The 20,017-nt window shown below is 51.7% G+C and overlaps 1 protein-coding gene across 1 annotated transcript in view; it reads left to right on the top strand.

The window, feature by feature from the left end:
* Positions 1-16,226, top strand: part of MMP17 (matrix metallopeptidase 17) — a 66,639-nt gene extending 50,413 nt beyond the window's left edge. The window contains exons 4-10 of the mRNA XM_086623587.1: positions 1,863-2,146; positions 5,034-5,210; positions 5,345-5,444; positions 7,634-7,716; positions 11,921-12,073; positions 14,386-14,643; positions 15,898-16,226. Of these exons, the coding sequence (XP_086479713.1) occupies positions 1,863-2,146; positions 5,034-5,210; positions 5,345-5,444; positions 7,634-7,716; positions 11,921-12,073; positions 14,386-14,643; positions 15,898-16,226 (1,384 nt within the window). The remainder of the gene's footprint in view (positions 1-1,862; positions 2,147-5,033; positions 5,211-5,344; positions 5,445-7,633; positions 7,717-11,920; positions 12,074-14,385; positions 14,644-15,897) is intronic.
* The last annotated feature ends 3,791 nt before the right edge of the window (positions 16,227-20,017 follow it).

Below are 20,017 nucleotides of genomic sequence, written 5' to 3'. Positions count from 1 at the left end.
GTTTTGCCTGATCCACCCATCTCATTCCCACCATCTCTAGGATGGGGTTCCAAGCTCTTCAGAAAAACTGTTGGTGAGATTTCTGCTTGTTCTCATCAACGTCTTTTTGTTTTGTCCTGGATTTAAGCCTCACTAGTTTTGCCCAGGTCAGGAGATGGTACCCACCTTGCTCTGCATTCCTCTGAGGGCATGGGATGTATGCAGATATTTGTGAAACCAAGAGCATCCGACCTCTGTTAGCAAGTCATTCCTACTCCCCTTCGCTGCTCCGTGGTGTCTCCCAGTACCCAAATCACTACTTGTAGGAAGAGCTTGAGTGACATGAAATCCCTTTCTGACACCTGTAATTACCTCTAAAGGTTTAGTCGGGTCATTACTTCACATTGGTGCTGGGGAGTTTGTAATACTGAGGGATGCTGTCCCAACTATATTATGCAGGAGGGCAAGCGAGGTGATCATAATTGTTGCTTCAGCCTTTAAAAATCTGTCAAGCCATGAATATTTCATGAACACTTTGGTTGGTGTACTGGTACACAAGAAATAAAGTATCCGTTATTACTGGGGTAGAGCTGGCCAGAAATTTTCCAGCAGAATTGTTTTTTGTCAATAATTACTCAGTCAACAGTACGTTTTCCTGGAGTGTATTTATTTTTGTCAAAATTGTCAATGAACGTTTATCTAAACATCCTCTTTCAGAAGCCAAGGTGCCTCGTTGTATCTTTATCTTTTCACCTCCTCTCTTAAATCAACAATATTAGGAATTCTTTTTCAAGGTTTGGTTATACAGGAAACATTGACCTTTTTTTTTGTTCCAGCTCAGACCAAAAGGGAGGTTTGACTCGAGCAGCTGCAGGGCAAACGCCGGCACACGGCTCGTCCCACCTGGCTTCTCTTCCAGGGCGAGGCAGAGCTGGGGACGAAAGGATGCAGTGCTGATGGAGAGAAACTGTAATAGCCCTGCGATGTGTGCAGTAGTGTCCTAAGCCCCTCCTCATCCATGCTTTTTCTACCCAGAAGCAAAGCAAGAGCTTCTCGGTTCCCTCAGAGCTCCATCAGATAGCCCATCTTCTGCAGGCAATAGGCTGGAGGCATTTTGAAGGCAATTTACATAAAATGCATCCTTTCCTTTTCCCCCTTGTTATGGATTGCCGTCTCGGAGATTGCTGGCAGCGTGCTGCTTTCGGAGTATATTTTATACCTCCAGCAGACACGCTGGGAAATATATGGAGGCAGCAAATCTGTGCTGGATTTCTGTGTGCGTGTAATAAGAATGAGCAACGACCTGCTGTTTGTTGCAGGAAAACTGATGGGCCTGTGTGTGGTGCAAAGGCTTCGGCAGTCAATAACCTTTGCATGTTTGGGTTGCACTTGGAACGAGTAAGTGGTGAGAAAGTAATTGTCGATAGGTCTGGAAAGGGAGCTTGGGAAAAGAAAAAAAAAATGGATAAGCTCTGGAAAGGGCCTCATGGTGTTGGTATTTCCAAGGCTGGGCAAGGATGGGAGTCTTGGGCATTAACAACAGTGTGAAGTGTGGCTCTCAGGCTGGCTGCCACCTGGTGCAGCAGGGTCCAGAGGTAGCAGGATTCAGATCCTGGTTGTGTTTCATGCTCTGGTGGGCAAGACTGGCACGGTGTTTCCGGAGGACACAAACAGAGTCTCTGAAATCCTCAAGCTCTGGAACCGATGTGATTCAGAGACTTAAAGACACATCTACAAAGGATGTTAGGGCACTTTCGAGGAGCTCTGGAGGCCTCACTGAGGCTCTGCGACGCTTCAGGCACTTGTAGAGCCCTTCCTGGTGGTCCTCAGAGAAGATCTTTCATGCTACTGACCTCTCCTCTCTTTTGCTTTCTTTATTTCAGAGTTCGCACCTTCCCAAAAGAGTCCCACCTGGGCCACGACACTGTCCGAGCCCTGATGTACTACGCCCTTAAGGTCTGGAGTGACATTACCCCGCTGAATTTCCACGAAGTGGCAGGTAACAACGCCGACATCCAGATAGACTTCTCCAAGGCAGATCACAATGACGGCTATCCCTTTGACGGGCCTGGTGGGACAGTGGCACACGCTTTCTTCCCTGGAGACCATCACACGGCAGGAGACACTCATTTTGACGATGATGAGTATTGGACCTTCCGATCATCAGGTAGGTCAGGGTGGGAGAGCTGCAGCCAAATACAAGGGCTCTCAGTTTCCCTCTTCTGTTCTGGTGGATAGAGTGGTTTAGCCTCTGCTACGCCTTCACCCTAGGCTTGGGGATCCCAACATCATCTTCTGGTTCCTCCTTTAGCCTTGCTAGTGAAATGACCACACCCAGCGTTGGGCACCTTCTGTGTTCCTGGAAGTCTCAATGGCATCTCTTTGTTTCTCCCATCGTGTCGGCAGCTGCACAGCTCCCCATCACCCACCCCTGGTCTCTGTCTCTTCTGGAATCTGGAAGGTCGCAGGTTTGGTGTGCGGCTGTTGGAGCTCTTGGACAGGGACTGCATTCTCAGACTTTGGCGTCTTTTGAGTGGCTTCACTGCCACATATCCTGGTTTCCTATTTTTAAAGCGTGTTTATAAGCTGACCTGCCTGGAGAAGGCTCTGTGGTCTGCAGGGAAGAAGCCCCCTGTGAACGCTAAGTTTTTCCTGCTATCCGATGTCCATTACCTGACATCAGGATGGTTACAAATTACAGTTTTATTCTTTTTTTTTTTCTTTTATTTAATCTCGTTTGGCTAGAGTAGAGTTTTAATAAGCAGAGGGACTTTCAGAAGCGAGTGTTGCTCAGCTGTGCGAGCCATCTGTGGGGATCAAGTCCCCAGCCCTCATGTCAGGCACGTTTTGACAGTGTCTCCTCTGCAGTCACCAGCTGCTCATTTACTTGTCACGCCACCTCCTCCACCAGCCTCCCAGTGGGTTCCTGCTGCCTCAGCTTAATGATTTTGTTTAGACCTAATCGTCTTCTCTGAAACCAGCTAATACTTCTTTCTCCCCACCCCTTTCCTCCCTGACCACTGGTTGACCTCCATCCATCCCCGCTGAGCATTTGTGGGCAGGAGGGTTCACCAGACATGCTGGAGGACACCTGAGGTTAAGGCTAAAGGTCTGGACAGGCTGATTCTTTGGGATTCAGCCTGCTCCTTGGTTCCTGCCACTATGCGTGGGGCATGAGGTAGGCACTGACGTCTGGCAGCTTGCCGCAGCAGGTGTGTTATGTGATGAAGCGAGGAGTGGTGCCCCTTTTGTAGCTGGTGGTTGGGAATGCTTGTGGAGGAGCAAGCTCAGGACCAGCGGCCCCACAGGGAGGATCCCTCCAAGCATCACCAAGGGATAAGGGGATGAGCCTGATAGCAAGAAAGCTGCCCTCTATTTTGAAGGTCTTGGAGCTATCCAAGCTTCATCTTTTATTTATTTTGTTCTCCCTAGTGATTCAAAAATAACAACTTGGTAGGAGATATAAAAATATCCCCAAGGTTGTCAGTTTGGCATTAAAATGTCAGAAAGCATATGTCTTGTTCTCTCCTAGTGCCGGGGAAAACCAGCACAGGCTATAAAAATCCCGGCTGTTTACAGGCACTGTAAATAATAGTCATCAAGGAAAAAGCAGAATTCAGCAAAAATATGCCCCTCAACACCCCAAGCCCAGCAGTGGGCGCAAAGGACTGTGCGGGATCAGCCATGGCTGTTTCTACGTGACGTCTCCTTTGGCCCCGACCGTGGCTCTGGGAATGTGGGACCGCGGAGTCCTTGGCCTTCTGACCTCACTGCCTTTTTAGTACGATTCTTGCAATTGTGATCTTTGTAAGAACCACGCTTAAAATCACGGCCGCTCTCTGGTACTGCTGTGCGGCCAGGGGCAGCCATCGCGTGGGTGCTTCACCCAGCCGGGCTGGAGCTGGGTGGGGGGAATGCACTGAGCAGGATCAGCCCTGTGTGGATCCTGGGGAGAGCTCCTCCTTTGCTTTGGCGGTGGTGGTGTGCCGAGGTTGCCGAGGTTTGGAAGTGGACTTTAATTCCTGATGGGATCTGACCTGAGCTTGTGAGGCTCTGGAGAGTATGGGATGGGTCTGTGTGTGGGTGCGGTCTGAGGCACTACAGATTGGGTTGCAAATAAGGAAATTTGGGGAAAGAGAATAGAGTAGAGAGAGGCCAGACTGAGGGGAAAAAGTCATCAGAGAAGGTATCAATGTTCAGTAAAATCTCCCTGATGCCCAGCGTGGTGCATGAGGACCAAAGCGTTTGCCTAAGGGAGAAGACTCTGGAGCTGCAGCCCCACCAGCACAAGGTGTGGGAGGGGCAAGTCCTCTGGAAACAAGCTGGACGTGGTCACCTTGCTCATCCTGCCGTACCCTGTCAGGATAGCAGTCAGATGAGCAGGATTGTTGGCCGATGAGCAGGCGAGCAGCTCCACGTCTGTACACACGCAGGAAGGTGCTCATGGTGGATTTGGCCAGGGCAGCGGCGTGCGATGACGGCGTTGGGCAGGCAGGGGAAGCCCAGCCGAGCGCCGTGGGCAAGCGGGTGCTGCCGGGCGTTCACCGGTTCCTTGGCACGTGGCTTTGCTCATTACTGCAGGCATTGGTGAACTTCTGGCTGCCGGCAGAATTTTGGTGTTCTGGGTGTCACAAAGACTGTGTCTGCAGCTGCTGCAAGGCAGGCAGGAGATACGGGAGACAACTGCTCCAGCCCAGCTCCTGCAGCGCCAGTTAGCGCTGATGACAGATGGTTGTGCTGAGGTTGCTGTCTCAGCTGTTGGTCCAGCTCTTCCTCAGGTGCCATCAGTGGTCTGGGAGTCAGCGGGGCAATCCCCAGGCTCGTATGGGGCTGAGGACTCGCACTGTGGGCTGATGTCTGCCTTGCTTTCAGTTTTCATATAATATACTTCAGTCTCTTTTTTCCAACTGGAGAAAAATTTCTCTCAGACTTCACCTATTTCAAAACTTTTCTTTCCAGCTTATCCAACATATGCCTGAACCTTCTCTTAGAGCCCACCCAAACCCCCAAAATACAAGCAGCAACTTTTATTTCAATTTTGTCTTTATTTCCAGATGCTCATGGGATGGACCTATTTGCCGTAGCCGTCCATGAGTTTGGCCATGCCATTGGGTTGACCCACATCTCTGCTATAGAGTCTATCATGAGACCCTACTACCAAGGTCCAGTGGGGGATCCTCTGAAGTATGACCTACCTTATGAGGACAAAGTCCGAATCTGGCAACTCTATGGTAAGTTTGTGTCCCTCACCCGGCTACGGTCCGTTTCTGCTATGGGGTGTGCTGGAATAGCTGTTTTCTGGGATGAGTTGAGCTGGTGGGGAGGATGTTGTACTCCTCTACTGCTTCTTTGTCTTTATGCATAGGAGTCAGGGAATCTGTGTCCCCCACAGCCAAGCCTGAAGTAAGCAAAACTGATGACCATCCTATACTGCCAGAGCTGCCAGAGAACCGCTCCACTGTCCTGTAAGTCAAGTTCATTCCTTTTCAGCTGTCACCAGTGTTCCTGCAAAGGACATCTAGTAAGGAAGCTCCACTTAAGCAACAGTATCTTGCTTGCCTGCTTGCTCTGGCTTCAGTATATCCCTCTGGACCTCTTGTCTTCTGGAAATGACACACACACAGAGTCCCCCTTCTTCCTTACCTCTCCTGATCATTTCCTGTCTCCGCTGTTGCTTTTTTCAAGCAATATATGTGGAGACTGGCTAGCCAGCCCACAACTGAAGTGGTTAAGAGCAGGAACAAGTGATAGCTGCTATTTATCCCCTAGTTAATTTTATCATTCAAGGCGTGTCCAGAAATTCTGTATCATCTCGGAATGCTTTGCATTTCCCTAAGACTCAAAATTTTACATATGTTAATGGAAGTTTGTCCCCATCACCCTTAGGTGAACTCCTCCTTGCTGAAATTTTAATCAAGCTTCTTCTGCAGTACCCTGAATTGTGCAAGCAGAACTAACCTAAATCTTTCCACGGTGAGCAACTCCCTAATGTACCTGTGGGGGTGAATATTGGAACAAGTGGACTGATAGTCTGACTCCAATGGAGATTTGAGTTGGCAAGGGACTGCTTACGCTGAGTGTCATCAAGCAACCACCGTGCCCTCATTTGGGGAAGTTCTGGATCTACCTCATTAATAAACGTTGGAGTTTCCAAATCGTTTTACTACCAGGGCAGCAGGACAGTGAAAAGAGGAAGGGACGCTAAACAAAAAGGCAGGAGTTCATGATCACACACGTTTTTGCCAAATACTAGGAGCACCCCAAGTGAGAGCAGTGGAGATGGAGCAGGTCATCTTCACCTCCTGGTCTGCCCTTGTCTGAGGTGTGATCTTGAGGAGGTCGCTTCATTCCTCTGTGCCTCAATGTCCCATCTGCAAAGAGGAGATAACGGCACTGAAGCATTAACAACCGGATGAGTCCTACAGCAATGGGACCAAGAAAAATCTAACCTTGAAAAAACATCCTTGTACTGCAGTGACTTTTCCCACTTCAGGACCTTCTTCACCCCGCTTTGCCCTGCGTGGTGTGATGCCCACAGTACAGAGGAGCTGCACCTGCTCTTGGTGGAGGTGTCCCAGCTGCCAGGGCTTGCAGAAAGACTGTGAGCGTCCTAAGGGACCCTTTTCCTTGAACGTGCTGATTGCCATGAGTTACCTTTCTTCCCATGTAGCTTCTAATGGAGTTTGTACACAAGGCTCTGTATGCCCATGTTTTGACCTAGAAACATGAGAGCATTTCTCCCTGCTGCTGTAGGAAACCATCATCTTACATCGGCAGCAGGAGGAGCAGGACACTCGTTCATGCCAACCTCTTCTTCCTGCCCCATATGTGATCGGGAGGGCGGATGGGGTTCACCTCCACATCTGTCATTTTATGCCCAAAGAGGGCTGTGGAGCTGGTGCTGGCAGCCCAGCACAACTCTTATATCAGCAAATTTATGCTTCTGTGCGTGTTCCCAGCATCCTTTCCTTGTCCTCCATCAATCATGGTTTCTCCCATGGGCTTCATAATGCTTTTGGTCCCTCATCTCCATGCCTTTCCCACTCACCTTGGTAAAAGCAGCACAGTATATCTCAGCTGCGACTTGCCAGGTGGCTTTCACCACATATCCCACAGTATAGTCTCCCACATGGCATTGTCTCCCTGTCTTTGGTCTCATCTGCTTTCTGCTCTGCAGCTCTGTCATCTCACTGGCATTTCGGAGCTCAGCCTCAGAGCAGGAACATCCCCAGCCACTGGAGCGAGATGCTACTTGGCTCTTGTCCACCACGTGTCCTGCTGCCCCAGGGCAACCAGCTGAGCTGTGCTGTGCCACCAGGCAGAGGGAAGCCAGCTCTGCCCTCACCAGTTACGCTGACTAGCAGATGTAGAGCATGTCCTTGCTTGACCCCCAGTGATGGTCTCCAATAACCCAGGGAGCACATCTGCCACAAAGCTGTCTTCAGGCTGAGGGTTGCCCAAACTCGCCTTGGAAATCCCCGTGCACGTGGCTGGGTTTGAGCGTGAGGAACAACAGCTGGACGCAGCCTGTGGTCTTCTGCTGGGGCTCCGGGGGCAGGGCAGATGCGGTCCATGGGATGGGGGACACCACGGAGGACACACGCAGCCCCTCATTGCCCTCCTGGGCCATGCTCACCTGGGCATCTCTCCGCAGGCTCAGGCGGGACGTGCCCAACCGATGCAACACTCACTTTGACGCGGTGGCCCAGATCAGGGGAGAGGCTTTCTTCTTCAAAGGTAAGTGCCCGCTGCCTTTGCGTGCGTGGCCCGCGGTGACGTTGGTGTGACAGCGCAACGCTGCAGCAGCTGTGTCGGACAGGCTGGGGCGGGCAGTGAGGATAAGCTGGCTGGGGGGTGCGGGTTGCAGGGCCCACAGACTCCCGGGAGGTGTCTCACACGCCGCTGGCTCCTTCTGGCTCAGATCAGAGGACTTAGACCTTTAATCAGCCCACTGGGGCTGAGGACGGGTGATAAGGAAACGTTATCGTCAACGCAAATCCCGCCTCCGGTGCAGAAGGAAAACGCCCGGCTCGTGCCCGGTCCGTCACAGCACAGCGGAGGAGCTGCCCAGGCGGCCGATGGCTGGGGACATGCGGTGACACTGCTGGGACAGGCAGAGGTCACAGCTAAACAGGGACTGCGAGGGAGGAGGAAGAGGAGGAGGAGGGATGTGCTAGAGGTATCCAAAAGGCTGCGCAGTAAATTGACAGTTTCTTTTATCCAAAAAGAAGGAGAACGGCAGTGAAACTGAAACACAATTTATTTCAAAATGACGTAATTAACCTGTGGGACCTGCAGCCAAGAGCGCTCAGGCGGCACAAGCCAGGTTGGGGGGCTGGCAGATGGTCAGGAAGGAGAGACGAGAGGAGCACCTGCCAGCTGTGCCGGTGGCAGCAAGCCCTCCTGCTCACCGCAGCGCACAGCTGGCGCGGCGCACGCGAGGGCCGTGTGTCCTAACAGCAGCGCAGGCGCGTGTCCGTGTGCCGTGTCCCAGGGTTTAACGTTTCCTTCTGAAGTGGTGATGATCCCGCGCGACGCTTTGTACCACGCTGTGGCCCACTGCACCGCGCTGCCCGAACGAAGAACTAAAATCTGATATTCGTGCTATCAAAGTCAAAATCTGGGTCGAACCAAGGGTGAGGAGAGCAACAACAGCTCTCCGCTGCTTTTTTCCTGGATGCCTCCAACTTTCCTTTCCTCCCACGCTTCACCTTCCCGAACGCTGCTCGCTGTGCATCGCTCAGAGGCACCGTGCGCGCGATCGCAGAGCCAACTGGTTCCGTGTCAGCAAACGCTCACCGGCAGCGCGTCCCCGGGGTGCCCGGCTGTTGACCAGGATCCCATCAGTGCCTTCTCAGCTGTACAGAGCCCATGTAGGCTGGCCTCTGTGGGCTTTCTTTCCCATTTTTCCAAGATGGAAAAATGCTCACTGGGCATTTCTTTCCTTCCCTGGCCACCGTTTGGCCACTGCAAAGCCATCCAGCAAGGAAGAAGCAGCGTCTCCCCCAGGGATCAGGAGCAGTGTCTGGGCACAAATAACCCATCCGGGTATCACAGTGTGAGCCTCGGGTCACAGGCAAGAACGGCAGAAGGGCCCCAGAGAGTTCGATGTCGTCTGTGCCCTTGGGGGAGCACAATACGGAGGCTGTTCCCCTGCGGTATTTGTTCAGATGCCAGCTCCAAAAAGCCGCAGTGAAGAAGGGAAAATAAGAGGCAAGAACTGGTGGGCAGGATAAATGGCTGTCTGTCTTTCAGAGAGGGGAAAAAAAAGATGAAAAGTAAAGAGAAATCCATCTCGGTGTCTATTTTTGGATATATTTATCGCGGGCCAAAATGCAAATGTAAAGAGCCCAGTGTCAGCGGGTGCCAGCTGCACGGCTGCCTCCAGAGCCCGCCGCCTCCCTCGGAGCCCCCGTCACTGCCACCAAACCATCCTGGGCACCGAGAAGTGGGGATGTCACCTCTGGGGCAGGATTTTAATGACCTCCAGTGATGAGCTCCCGCCATAGATGGACGTTTTGTTCTGAGCTGGTCCGGCTGGTTCCCTAGCCGGAGAGCAGCCTCTCCCACTGCAAAGGCACCGGGACCAGAGCTCCCCAAGGCTCCCAGGCTTGTCGTACTGAAGGCAACAGTGGATTCTCCACACTTTGGAAATGCCACTTGCTTTGATTTAGGTGCCTCACTACAGGCGCCTGAAGTTTTAAAACAACTTTGGCCAGTGTGTGTGTGCATGGTGCGTGCAGCGGTCTTGCCGAAGCACGGAGAGCGCGGTACGCGGCTGGGATCGAAATCACCTGGTAGTAAAGAAAGCAATTGCCTCAGCCCATCAGCCATATACAATGAGATGCTCGGGACAGCAGGACTTTACGCTTGGCTTTCATCCTGCTTGGTTTGCCCGCTCGGCGGGTGGTTTTAAATCAAGTTTTTTAACAAATACAAGGTTCCCAACCTTTTTTTTTTTTTTTTAATTTTATTTCTGCATGCTAACGGCATCAGTTCCCCCATGGATCTGGCTTTGGCTGATGATCATCCAAGCAACCGCAGCACTTTGGTGCGCAGACTTGGCTGCTACAAAACATGAGAGTGGGGCTGTCGCATGAAGAATTCCTTGCTGCTTAATTGCTATACTTTTGGCTTTTTCCTTTTTCCTGATAGCTTATCAGAAAAACAACCAAACTAACCGAGTGCCCAGGCTATGCCCAGCTTTGAGGGTGATTTAAAGCGTGCTTGCTGCAGTTGCACGCTTGCTGAGCCCATCGCTGGCAAAGGGCTGAAATGCCAGAAGCCTGAGGCTTCCCTCCTTCTCTCCAATGAGCCCCGGGGCACTCCGAAGTTCAGATACTTATTTGCTAAAGAAGGTATTAAGTCAAGCTGTGTTTCTTGTTAAAAAGTGAAAATTTGGCTTTGTCTTAGTGCCTCACTAATTAGAGATGCAGCGATCATCTTTATTTAATTACATGTGTTTCCATCAATATACAACGACTGCCAAATTTGAATCCTGTATTTTTTTTAGCATTCTTAAAAAGAATCTGTAATTATGGCAATTCCTAGCACATTGGAATGTATTATTCATTTGTGGGTTTCGGTCAGATAGAGCAAATATGCAAACTGGAGCAGAAGAATGAGAATATGATATAAATCCATATAATTAGAATAAAAACCCCGCTCTGCAGATGTTTAAGTGTTAGAGTTTCGCCTCCTGCATTATTAGGCTAAGTTCCAATTTCCATAAAATTTTAAAAGACAGTGTCACAATCTGCCGGCTCTGGAGAAGCGGCCGAGTGTCATGAATACAAATCTGAAGACACATCTTTGGTTTCTGTTGCTTATCCCCTGCTGGGAATCCATGCAAGAGCAGCTGTAAATAACATGCAATAATTTCTAACAGGCGATAACAAATATGAGACGAAGTTGAGAGCTGGCTCTTAGACATCTTGCTCCGGCTCGGATCTCACTGTGCGGAGCTCTCCAGGGAAAACACAGCGCGAAGTGTGCTGCAAAAACTCAGGCTGAGAATCCCAGAGACAGTGCAGTCGGGTTGTGAGTTGCTCCTAAAATCATTCTGACTCCTTAGGAAATCCCACCTGAGTCTCCTTTGGCAGGAGAAGGTTTGGCAGCCTTCCCACAGAGGACAAACCTGTTTCCTTTTCCATTTGCAAAATATTCCAGAAATACTCCAAGCCAGCCTCTTTTCTAGCTGGGGCAGGGTTGCTGCATGTGCAGGAGTTTGTTTGCTGACCCCACCAGTACGGTCAGCCCCTGGGAGCACTGGAGGAGCGAGATCCTTGGCTTATCCTACACCTCTAGATGGTACCAAACTCCTTAGTTGTGCCTCTTTCCCCAACTCAACCCCTTCCAGTTTGATTAATATTGTCTCCTCCTCCTCTATTTCTTTACTCCCTTTCTCCATAAAGGAAAAACCCCTCCAATGTTTCCGTGTTTCATCGTAATATCATAGACATTTCTAAACACAAGAGCAGCTGGGCGCCCTGCGTGCAGGAAGCTGCGGGTGCTTCGGTAGAGGAGCAGTAGGGATGTTCCATCAGAGGCTCTCGCTAAAGGCTGCTGGTACCTGGGGTAGCTTCAGCCGCTGCCTGGTCCCGCTGGCTCCCAGGAGGTCCCATGCAGAGCTGGGAAGGAGGAGATGAAAGGCTCCTCTCACCCGCTCCAGCTCACTGGTGCAGCTGCATGCCGTGCCCAGGAGTACAGCAACTCCAGTGCGATGTCCAGAGGATTATTTTGATCCCAAAAAGGGGATTTCTTCTAATGGCTGCCAGAAATAGAAACCAGCGCTAGCAGCTGCTGCTGGAAAGCAGGGTGCCTCTAATTCATCGCTCCCATCTCACGCGCTTTGCTTTCTGCTGCTGCGCGTGCCCAGCGCTCATCTCCCAGCGAAGGTGGGTTGCAGTGTGGTTCAGTAATGTCCAGTCTGTTCCTCCAGGCAAGTACTTCTGGAGACTGACTCGCAATAAGCACTTGGTCTCCCTCCAGCCGGCTCAGATCCACCGTTTCTGGCGGGGCTTGCCGCTCAACCTGGACAGCCTGGATGCGGTTTATGAGAGAACCAGCGACCACAAGATCGTCTTCTTCAAAGGTGAGAGCGAACACGGTGCTGGAGGTAGCACCTTTGTCTGCCCGGTGCCAGGGTACCTTGGCAGCATTCTGACCTCTCCTGCGGGCAGGAGGCACCAGTGTCAGTCATTGAGCATCTCTCAGGGCAGGTCCAAGCTCTGTTGTCCATGAGCAAGGTCAGGAGAAACCAGCTCATAGGGAGGGCAGGTAAAAAGTAGCAGTCATGTTCCCCAGAAAAATGAGGGAAATGTCATTGAAGAAAATCTTTAGCCAAATCTAACTAAAATCTTAGCTTTTCAAGAATGAAATACAAACAGGAACCACCCATGCACACACTTCACAGGTTTTGTGTTCTCTCTTTGGCCTTTTCTCTTTTCAGTGTCTGTTGCTGAGAAGAAAAGCAGCAGCAGAGGGGAAAATAACTGAAACCTGAAGAGCTTGGTTTTGCTAATTATATTTCTGTAACTTTTTTTTTTCTCTTAAAATAAGTGGTATAATTCTCTCTCTTTATTTAAAAAAACCCTCACAAGTTTCTTTCAGAAGAGCTGGAGGAAAAGAGATTAGTTCTGGTTCCTATACAAATGTCCAAGTCCCCCACAAACCGTCTGCCTGTGCCAGTTAGGTGTTACCCACGCGCTGAATGTCACCCAAGCCCCTGGCAGGCACCGGCTCTTGTTTCGGAAAGGTTGTGCACTTGAAGAGCTAAATAGATCCCAGCCCTCTGTGCTCCCTGGCTGGAAATTGCTTTTTGTCTCCTGACCGTTCCTCTCGGAGCGTGGTGCAATTATCGGGTTCAGAAGTGCTGAACCAAGCGCTTCCGAAAGCAATAATTTGGTTTCGATTCCTCCAGCAAGGCTGCAGGAACGGGTTACATCCCACATGAGCCTGTGCGCTCACGGAAGCGTTTCCAAGCGCAGCCGAAGCCCGCCCAGGCTGTCCGTGTGCCGAGCAGCGCTGAGCCCTGCATCTCCCCAGGGAACAGCAGCAAAAGGCTCCACCGTGTGTTTCCAGCTGCCTTGGGCAGCCCACCCTGCTCTGCCTTTCTGCTAATCCAGAGGGAATGGGGCCAGCTGGAGCATGGCAGCCCTCGTGCCTGGCACCACACCCTCCCAGGCAGGACTGCAGACCACAGCGGCACTCGCTTGCTTCTTTCCCTTCTTCCCTCCTCTCCTTGCCGGGGACAGACAGACCTCCAGCAGCTCAGGTCCAGGGGCTGCTCCTGGCTGCCTGTGAGGCTGGAATTACAGCTGTGCTACAGCTGGGGTCTTGCCCCTGCAACACAGCGCTCCATGGTCACACATGATGTGTGTGTTAGTTCTTCCTAGCTCCTGAGATTAAGCTCAAGATTTTCTTTCCAGCTGTCAAATATGGTCTCATTCTCTCTATCCAGTGCTGTTTCATTGATCCCTGGACAGAAACCAAAGCACACAACTTACCCCGGCCTCGAAGGTCCTGCTGCTGACACATGGGCATGTATTTAAGTGCCTCTTCAGATTTTCTGGAAAATCAAGGCAGGAAAAAGCCTGATCTTTAAAATCACTGCAGGTTCCCAAAGAGACATTGTACAAACAGAAGGACCATCGCAGTGGTTGGAGGATTATGTAGGAATTGAGAGATCCGAGTTCATCTTCTCGTTCTGCCACAGACCCGGGGCCAGTCATGTCATGCTTCATTTTTGTCGGACAAAAATCTATATTGACAGTTCTCACCTGCCCAGGGTAGAGTCAGGAGGGCGGCTGTGTAGGACACTTGGAGAGAAGTGAGCTGCTCAGAAGGGATTTGTCCAGCCCCTGGGCATCCTCCTTACATCTCTTAAAATCCACAGGTCCTTCAGCCCAGCTGGCTCTAAAACATGTGGCCATTTCTCTTCCAAAGTGAGACTACACTTTGCTTCTCAGGAGTCGAATGGCAGACAGAAAGTGCCCACTTTGCCCACAAAAGCTGCATGTAGCTTTCTGTTTCTTGCAGTTGGATCTTGGGCACAAATTAAAGGGTCAGAAAACCAAATGCCACCACCAAATGCATAAAAGCGACAACCCTACTAACGCTGTCAGTGTGTTTGTGTCCCAGGACAGTCACACCTGCAGCCATCCAGGAGCAAAGCAAGGATGTGCTCCATGGAGAGCCTGATCCTCAAAAAAAAAGCAACTATTCAAAGATCAAGATTCTCCACCAGACTGCTGCTGTCCTGTCTCCATCCTTAAATTCCAAGAGCTCAGTCCTGAGGATTGTCACAGCAACAGATAACAAAACATCAGCTCGTCTGCAAGGGGATGCTGGTTTTGGCTATGAAACAAACGTGATTTTTCTTCTATGCTTCTTTCCTTTCCACAGGAGACAGATACTGGGTCTTCAAAGACAATAACGTGGAGGAAGGATACCCACGGCCGATCTCAGACTTCGGTCTGCCGCTGGGAGGAATCGACGCCGCCTTCTCCTGGGCCCACAATGACAAGACTTATTTCTTTAAGGACAATCTCTACTGGCGCTATGACGACCACGAGCGGAGGATGGACGCAGGGTACCCTTCAGAGACCCTCCTGTGGAAGGGAATACCAAGCCCTTTAGATGATGCCATGAGGTGGTCAGATGGTGAGTCCGTATGCTGGGTCAAAAACACAGAGGAGAAAAAAATCAGTGTTTCATTTGTCCTTGAGCTGTAGCCCCTTCTGCTGTGCCGGCTGACAAAGCACTCAGCCCCGATGGGACGGTGGCTCCTGGTGTCTGAAAGCTGAAGCAGAGGTAGGCTTCCAGCCAGAGCTCCCTGCACTGCTCGCTGAAAGACTTTGTAATTTCAGGCAGGCAACAAAAATATCCTGAGGGCCTAATAATTTCATTTTATTAAAAGAACACAGTTGATGTTGTTTTGCAGTGATTTTTATCCTAATACATGCTGATTAGCTCCTCGCTGAATTTGTTGTCATTGGATTTTTAGCTAGATATACGAGGATGTGGACAGAAAATATTTTTAAAGGAGATGTTTTCCCCAGAATTACGACTTGTTTTCCAGGGATGAGATTTCTCAGTGGTTTCTCCTCTCTGAAAAGACCACAAAGATTTTGTCACAGGAGATGTTTAAAACCAGCCATTCGCTCACAGCAAAGTGGCACTTGCAAGTTTTATTTACTGGTGACCTTACGGTATAATAGCAACCAATAAACCAGGCAGAGGGGAGGGACATGTCCAGAGGATTTTCAAACTGAATTCCTGAAGCTTTTGAGAGGGACCAGCTGTTCATATGGGTAGGAGTCCTCCATGCGTGTGGAACCTGCTTAGAGAGCTCACGACCTCCCAGTTCAGAGTGGAAGAAACACATCCTAGAGCAGAAGGTTCCCAGGGTCCTGCCAGGCTCAGGTCACTTCTCTGAGCCCAGGGACAGCAGCACGCACGCCAGGTCATTAACAGGTAGGTGAGGCCTTCAGCCTTACCATGCCCTCTTACAAGACTGTCCACCAATGGACACCGAGAGATGTGTATGGTGTGCCCAGCCCTCACCTTGCACACTCTCAGTACCAGGGGGATGCATCTGCTCTAGGACCCACCATAGAAGAGGCAACATCTCGCCACCCATCTCCCATCTGTCTGGTGGCTCCAGGCTGGTATGAGAGATCCCAGTCGGGTGCAGCATCATCTTTAAGAGCATCCCGACAACAGCCGCAGTGCTCCTGCAGCGAGAGCGGGTATTGGCAACAGGCAGTGGTGTTGCTTGTGCCTCTGCTCCCCAGGGCTTGGCGGGGCGGGGGGGCTCCTCTGCCACTCCAAGTGCTCCTGTGCCCTTTCCATGGGGAGAAAAGGGAGAGCGCCCATCGTCACTCATCTTGCCTTTGGGTTTTGGTCTCTTCGCAGGTGCAAGTTACTTCTTCAGGGGCAAGGAGTACTGGAAAGTGCTGGACAGTGACCTGGAGGCCCAGCCTGGTTACCCCCAGTCCATTGCCAAGGACTGGCTGGTGTGCAGCGACATGCAGTCCGACTCCCCCGAAGCAGCCGGGAGCAGCAGGACTGGGGCACGCTCCAAACCGGGGCAGCACGACGAGAGCCGCTCAGAAAACGGCTACGAGGTCTGCTCCTGCACCTCGGCCTCCCCGTCCCTCCGGCCTTGCCCGGTGCTCAGACTGTCAGCCGGCCTCATGCTGACCACCGTGTGGACAGCAACGCTGCTGTGTGCAGCCCTATGACATCCCATCTCATCCCACAGATGAGGCAACGCCATGGTGCTCCAGGGAGGGGAGGTGGATGCGATCCCATGACGCTAACTGTTGCAAGCAGAAAAACATTCCTAGGAACATGCCGGTGAAGGGTTTGCATTCTCCATGAGAAATGAACAGTGGTTTTGGTTTTTTTTTTCTTTTTAATTTTAGTTTAAAGGTCTAATAACAGATTTTGAGTTCTGCACCTTCTTATTTCCCCATCTGGCTAAAGATGAGAGCAGCCTAACAGTGAATTGAGACACGTTCCATAGCGGCGTGGTGCTTTGGATATCTAAACACGGCGAAGGATGGGAGGGGAGAGCTGCCATGGTTGAATGGGGACAGAGGAGACGCTGCTGAGAGATGGCCACAGCGTGGAGGAGCGGCAGCGAGGCTGTAGGCGAGAGGTGGTAGTTATATGCTGACACATGTACACATCCTATTGGATGTACTAGGTAGAAGGAAACTGTGGCTCCACTGAGATGAACTGCAAGGTGAGCGTTTCACTGTCGAGCCTGCCGTGGTCGCTGATGTCTCGGTAACCTGTATCAGTTTCTATGGGTCAGAAACACCTTTGCCTTTCGGAAGGCAGCGCAGCTTATCTTTGTATCCGAGTCACTTGAATTTAACAACTTCTCTAATAAACCTCGGCTGCCTACACAGAGATCTCCTGGTCCTCTGCCAGACCAAGGCTGCCACCCGCAGCCAGGTGCTCACTCCTGAGGCTCGGGAGCAGCCTCAGCTCGACGTAAGGAGCCACCTTGCTGGGTGCAGCCCGATGAGACGCAGCTACACCCGCCACCCCAGCCTAATCCATGGACGTGAACTCCTGCTCTTGGAGTTCTTGTTTCAGTTTGTTTTACATTTTGGGAGGGATGAAGATGTATCATGTTTGTTTGTGACTGTCATACCTGGGTGGGCTGGGGGGAAGAGGGATGCTGCACTGTCAGCCTCAAACTCTTCTTGATGCCAATGCCAGGAGTTTGGAGCAACAGAAGCAAGGTCAAGCACTGCATTAGGATGTTCCTGTTTTGTTTTTTTTTTCTCACTGCTAATCCATTTTCTGCGGTATAATTTGGGCATCTGAGAGTCCTTGAAATTGGTGAATGAGAACTTGCGCTAGGCACTGCGATAGAGATGTCGGGAAGGCCGGGGTCCTCCACTCTCATGTTGTTGAAGGGTGTTAAAGGAGGGAAAAGGGCAGCAGCTGCAAGGACACACTGTTCATTTCTGCCCTGCTTCTGTAAAGCTCATACAGAAATGCCTCTTGCTGCCTCTGCCAGGGCCAGCTCCTGGGGGAGCCCCGGCAGTGGGCAGGAGGCTGCAGGCAATGTCAGTGTGGGACCCAAGGTGCTCCATGGGCCCCACTGCCAGCTGGGGCGTTTGCCATGGGGCCAGGCATAATGCAAAGCCCTCCGTGGCAAAGCAGGAGACACACACAGTTGCCTCCTGATAGAAAAAAGGGGTCACCTTGAGTTTCCCTCTCTGCTGTTTGCATTTTTAAATAGTCCCAGTCATTCACAGGGTGGAGCTATTTTCAGGACGATGTGCTACAGTGTCATTTTATGGGGCATGAGTCAATGGAAACCTCCCATTAAACCATTAAATATCCTTTAAAAAAAAATACAAACCAAAAAACCTGACACGTAGCAGCAATCTCTGCTGAGTAAAGCTGCCTCGGGTGTTTCCACTGCATGTGTCTTGCTCAGCTCAAAGCAGGTTCCCATCCCAGGTCTGTGTGCCGGGCCAAGCAGGGGCTGCAAGGACAGGGCATTGTGGGTTGCCATTGTGGGAGATGGGATTGTCCTTCAATTCACATCACTTTTCTTCCTCTTCCCTCTCAAGTCAAGAAGATAAGGCTTTTAGTCCTTGCTGGGGTGACACTGCATGACTGTCAGCATGTTACAGATTCTTCTTGGAGACGAGGCCAGGTAGGAGCATAGCATCTCAGGGAAGATATCCTCTCTCTTTTTTCCCTTTTTTTTTGGTCTTCCTCCTCAAAAGAAATATCCAGAAGCTGCCCCCGAAGGATCAGAGGAGGCAGAGATGTGACTAGCACTGCTTCCATGGCTTCTGCAGCCCAGCCAAGGAGGCTGTTGTGGTGTAAGGACCATTGGCCCTGTGGCCATGCCGATGTGGTCACAGTGGTGCTGGGACCACGCTAACGGGATGTCAAGTTAAGTTCATTTAATGTGAAGGGGCTGTGATTTATAAATATAGCCTGTGGAAAGGCTTTCAATACACCCTTCTCTACTTCAAATTATGCATTTTGATGATCAGAAATGGAGCAGGAATCGGGGCTCTGTTGCTGCCAGACAGCCCTCGGGGAGGATGGAGAAACACTGCTGTCTCCTCCCGGCGTGTGGCTTATTTGCCCATTCCCCTGCCACTGGCAAAGCCACCCTGCCTTGCCATCAGCTCCGGATGCAGTCAGTCGCAGGAGGCTCGAGCTTCCCCAGGATGGAAACGGGAGCCGGAGCATTTCCCATCGAGGTCACCGGTTCAGCGCAAGGTCGGCTGGGCTGGGCTGGGGCATCGGGAGCAGATGTCCGTGGCACAAAGACACCATTTTTGTGAGTGCCCTGGTGCTGGGGCGCTGCATTGTTCCCGGTGGGGACACGGCAGTCCCATGCGGGTGAAACAGTGTGGATCCATCAGCCAAAGGGCTTCCTTTACCGACCCACCACAGAGCGCCCGGTGCCCAGCATGGGGGGGGCTCCACGGCACCTGGGGAGGGCTGCGAAGGCTACGGGGGTCCCGAGGCTCCCACGCGGTGCCTCTGCAGCCGCTCCTCCGGTGTATTTGGAAATCTCCAGCCAGTTCCAACTGCGTTCGCACATTGCTCATAGGGAAGAGGGAATAGGTGCAAACCACAGCACGAACCCGATCCTCGGGGATCTCCCCTGGGTCTCCCTCCGAAGCCAGGCTCTCCGGACGGGCACCGGCCCCGCGGGGGTGCGCAGCCGACCAAGGGCCAACACGGGCTGGGATGTGCCGCTGCCGGGAGCCGCAGCCCCCTCTCCCGGGGCCCGGGGGAGGCCGGGGCCGGGCGCGGGTGTGCCGGCGGCGGCCGCCGGAGGCCGGCAGAGACAGCGGCAGCGCCCGGCGCGCCGCGCTCTGCCCGCAGGGGCACGGCCGCGCTTCCCACCGCCTTGGAAATGAGAACGTAGCGCATCAACGCGGTCTCTGTACTACCCAAAACGTGGCCGACGCGTTGCTGCCGGGCTCCCCGGCATCATCCCTGTGCCTGGGCTCCTCCGGTCCCGCCTGGCGTCCCTGGGCTGGCTCTGCTCCACGACAACATCCTTAGTCCGAGCTGGAAAAGCCACCTCCACCCTCCGAAAAAATAACTCCAGCATCATATTGCTATTGCATGTTGCCTTGTCTGGATATTTTCTGACTATTTAAATACTCAGAGGATTTTGTGAAGTCATCTCAAAGTTGAAATACTTCTCCTATGTAATAGGAGGGATGGGAATTTAAGGGGCGGTGGGGGGGAGGCACTGGCCATCTGAACCCACAAGTATTTAAAGCTGAAAAATGGAGTTTAGGGCAGCTATGCTCACTGGGGCTGGCTCCAAGGCCTCAGTCAAGGTTTTTCCTGGCTCTCCCACCCATCCGAAGGCTCAGCCAGCCCTCGAAGCCTTTTCTGTTTTGCAACCATAAAGAAAAGCAGAAGAAAAGAAAAAAAAAAGAGTAAGGTGGGCAGAAGCAGTTTTCAAATGAGAAAGCCATGGCAATGCCTGGATTTAAAAAAATTAATAACAAGTCATCTCGGA

Source organism: Tauraco erythrolophus, chromosome 19 (genome assembly GCF_009769465.1).
Source record: "Tauraco erythrolophus isolate bTauEry1 chromosome 19, bTauEry1.pri, whole genome shotgun sequence".
Lineage (NCBI taxonomy): Eukaryota > Metazoa > Chordata > Aves > Musophagiformes > Musophagidae > Tauraco > Tauraco erythrolophus.
Note: the sequence above shows the minus strand (reverse complement) of the source record. Positions and strands in the feature narration are given on the sequence as shown.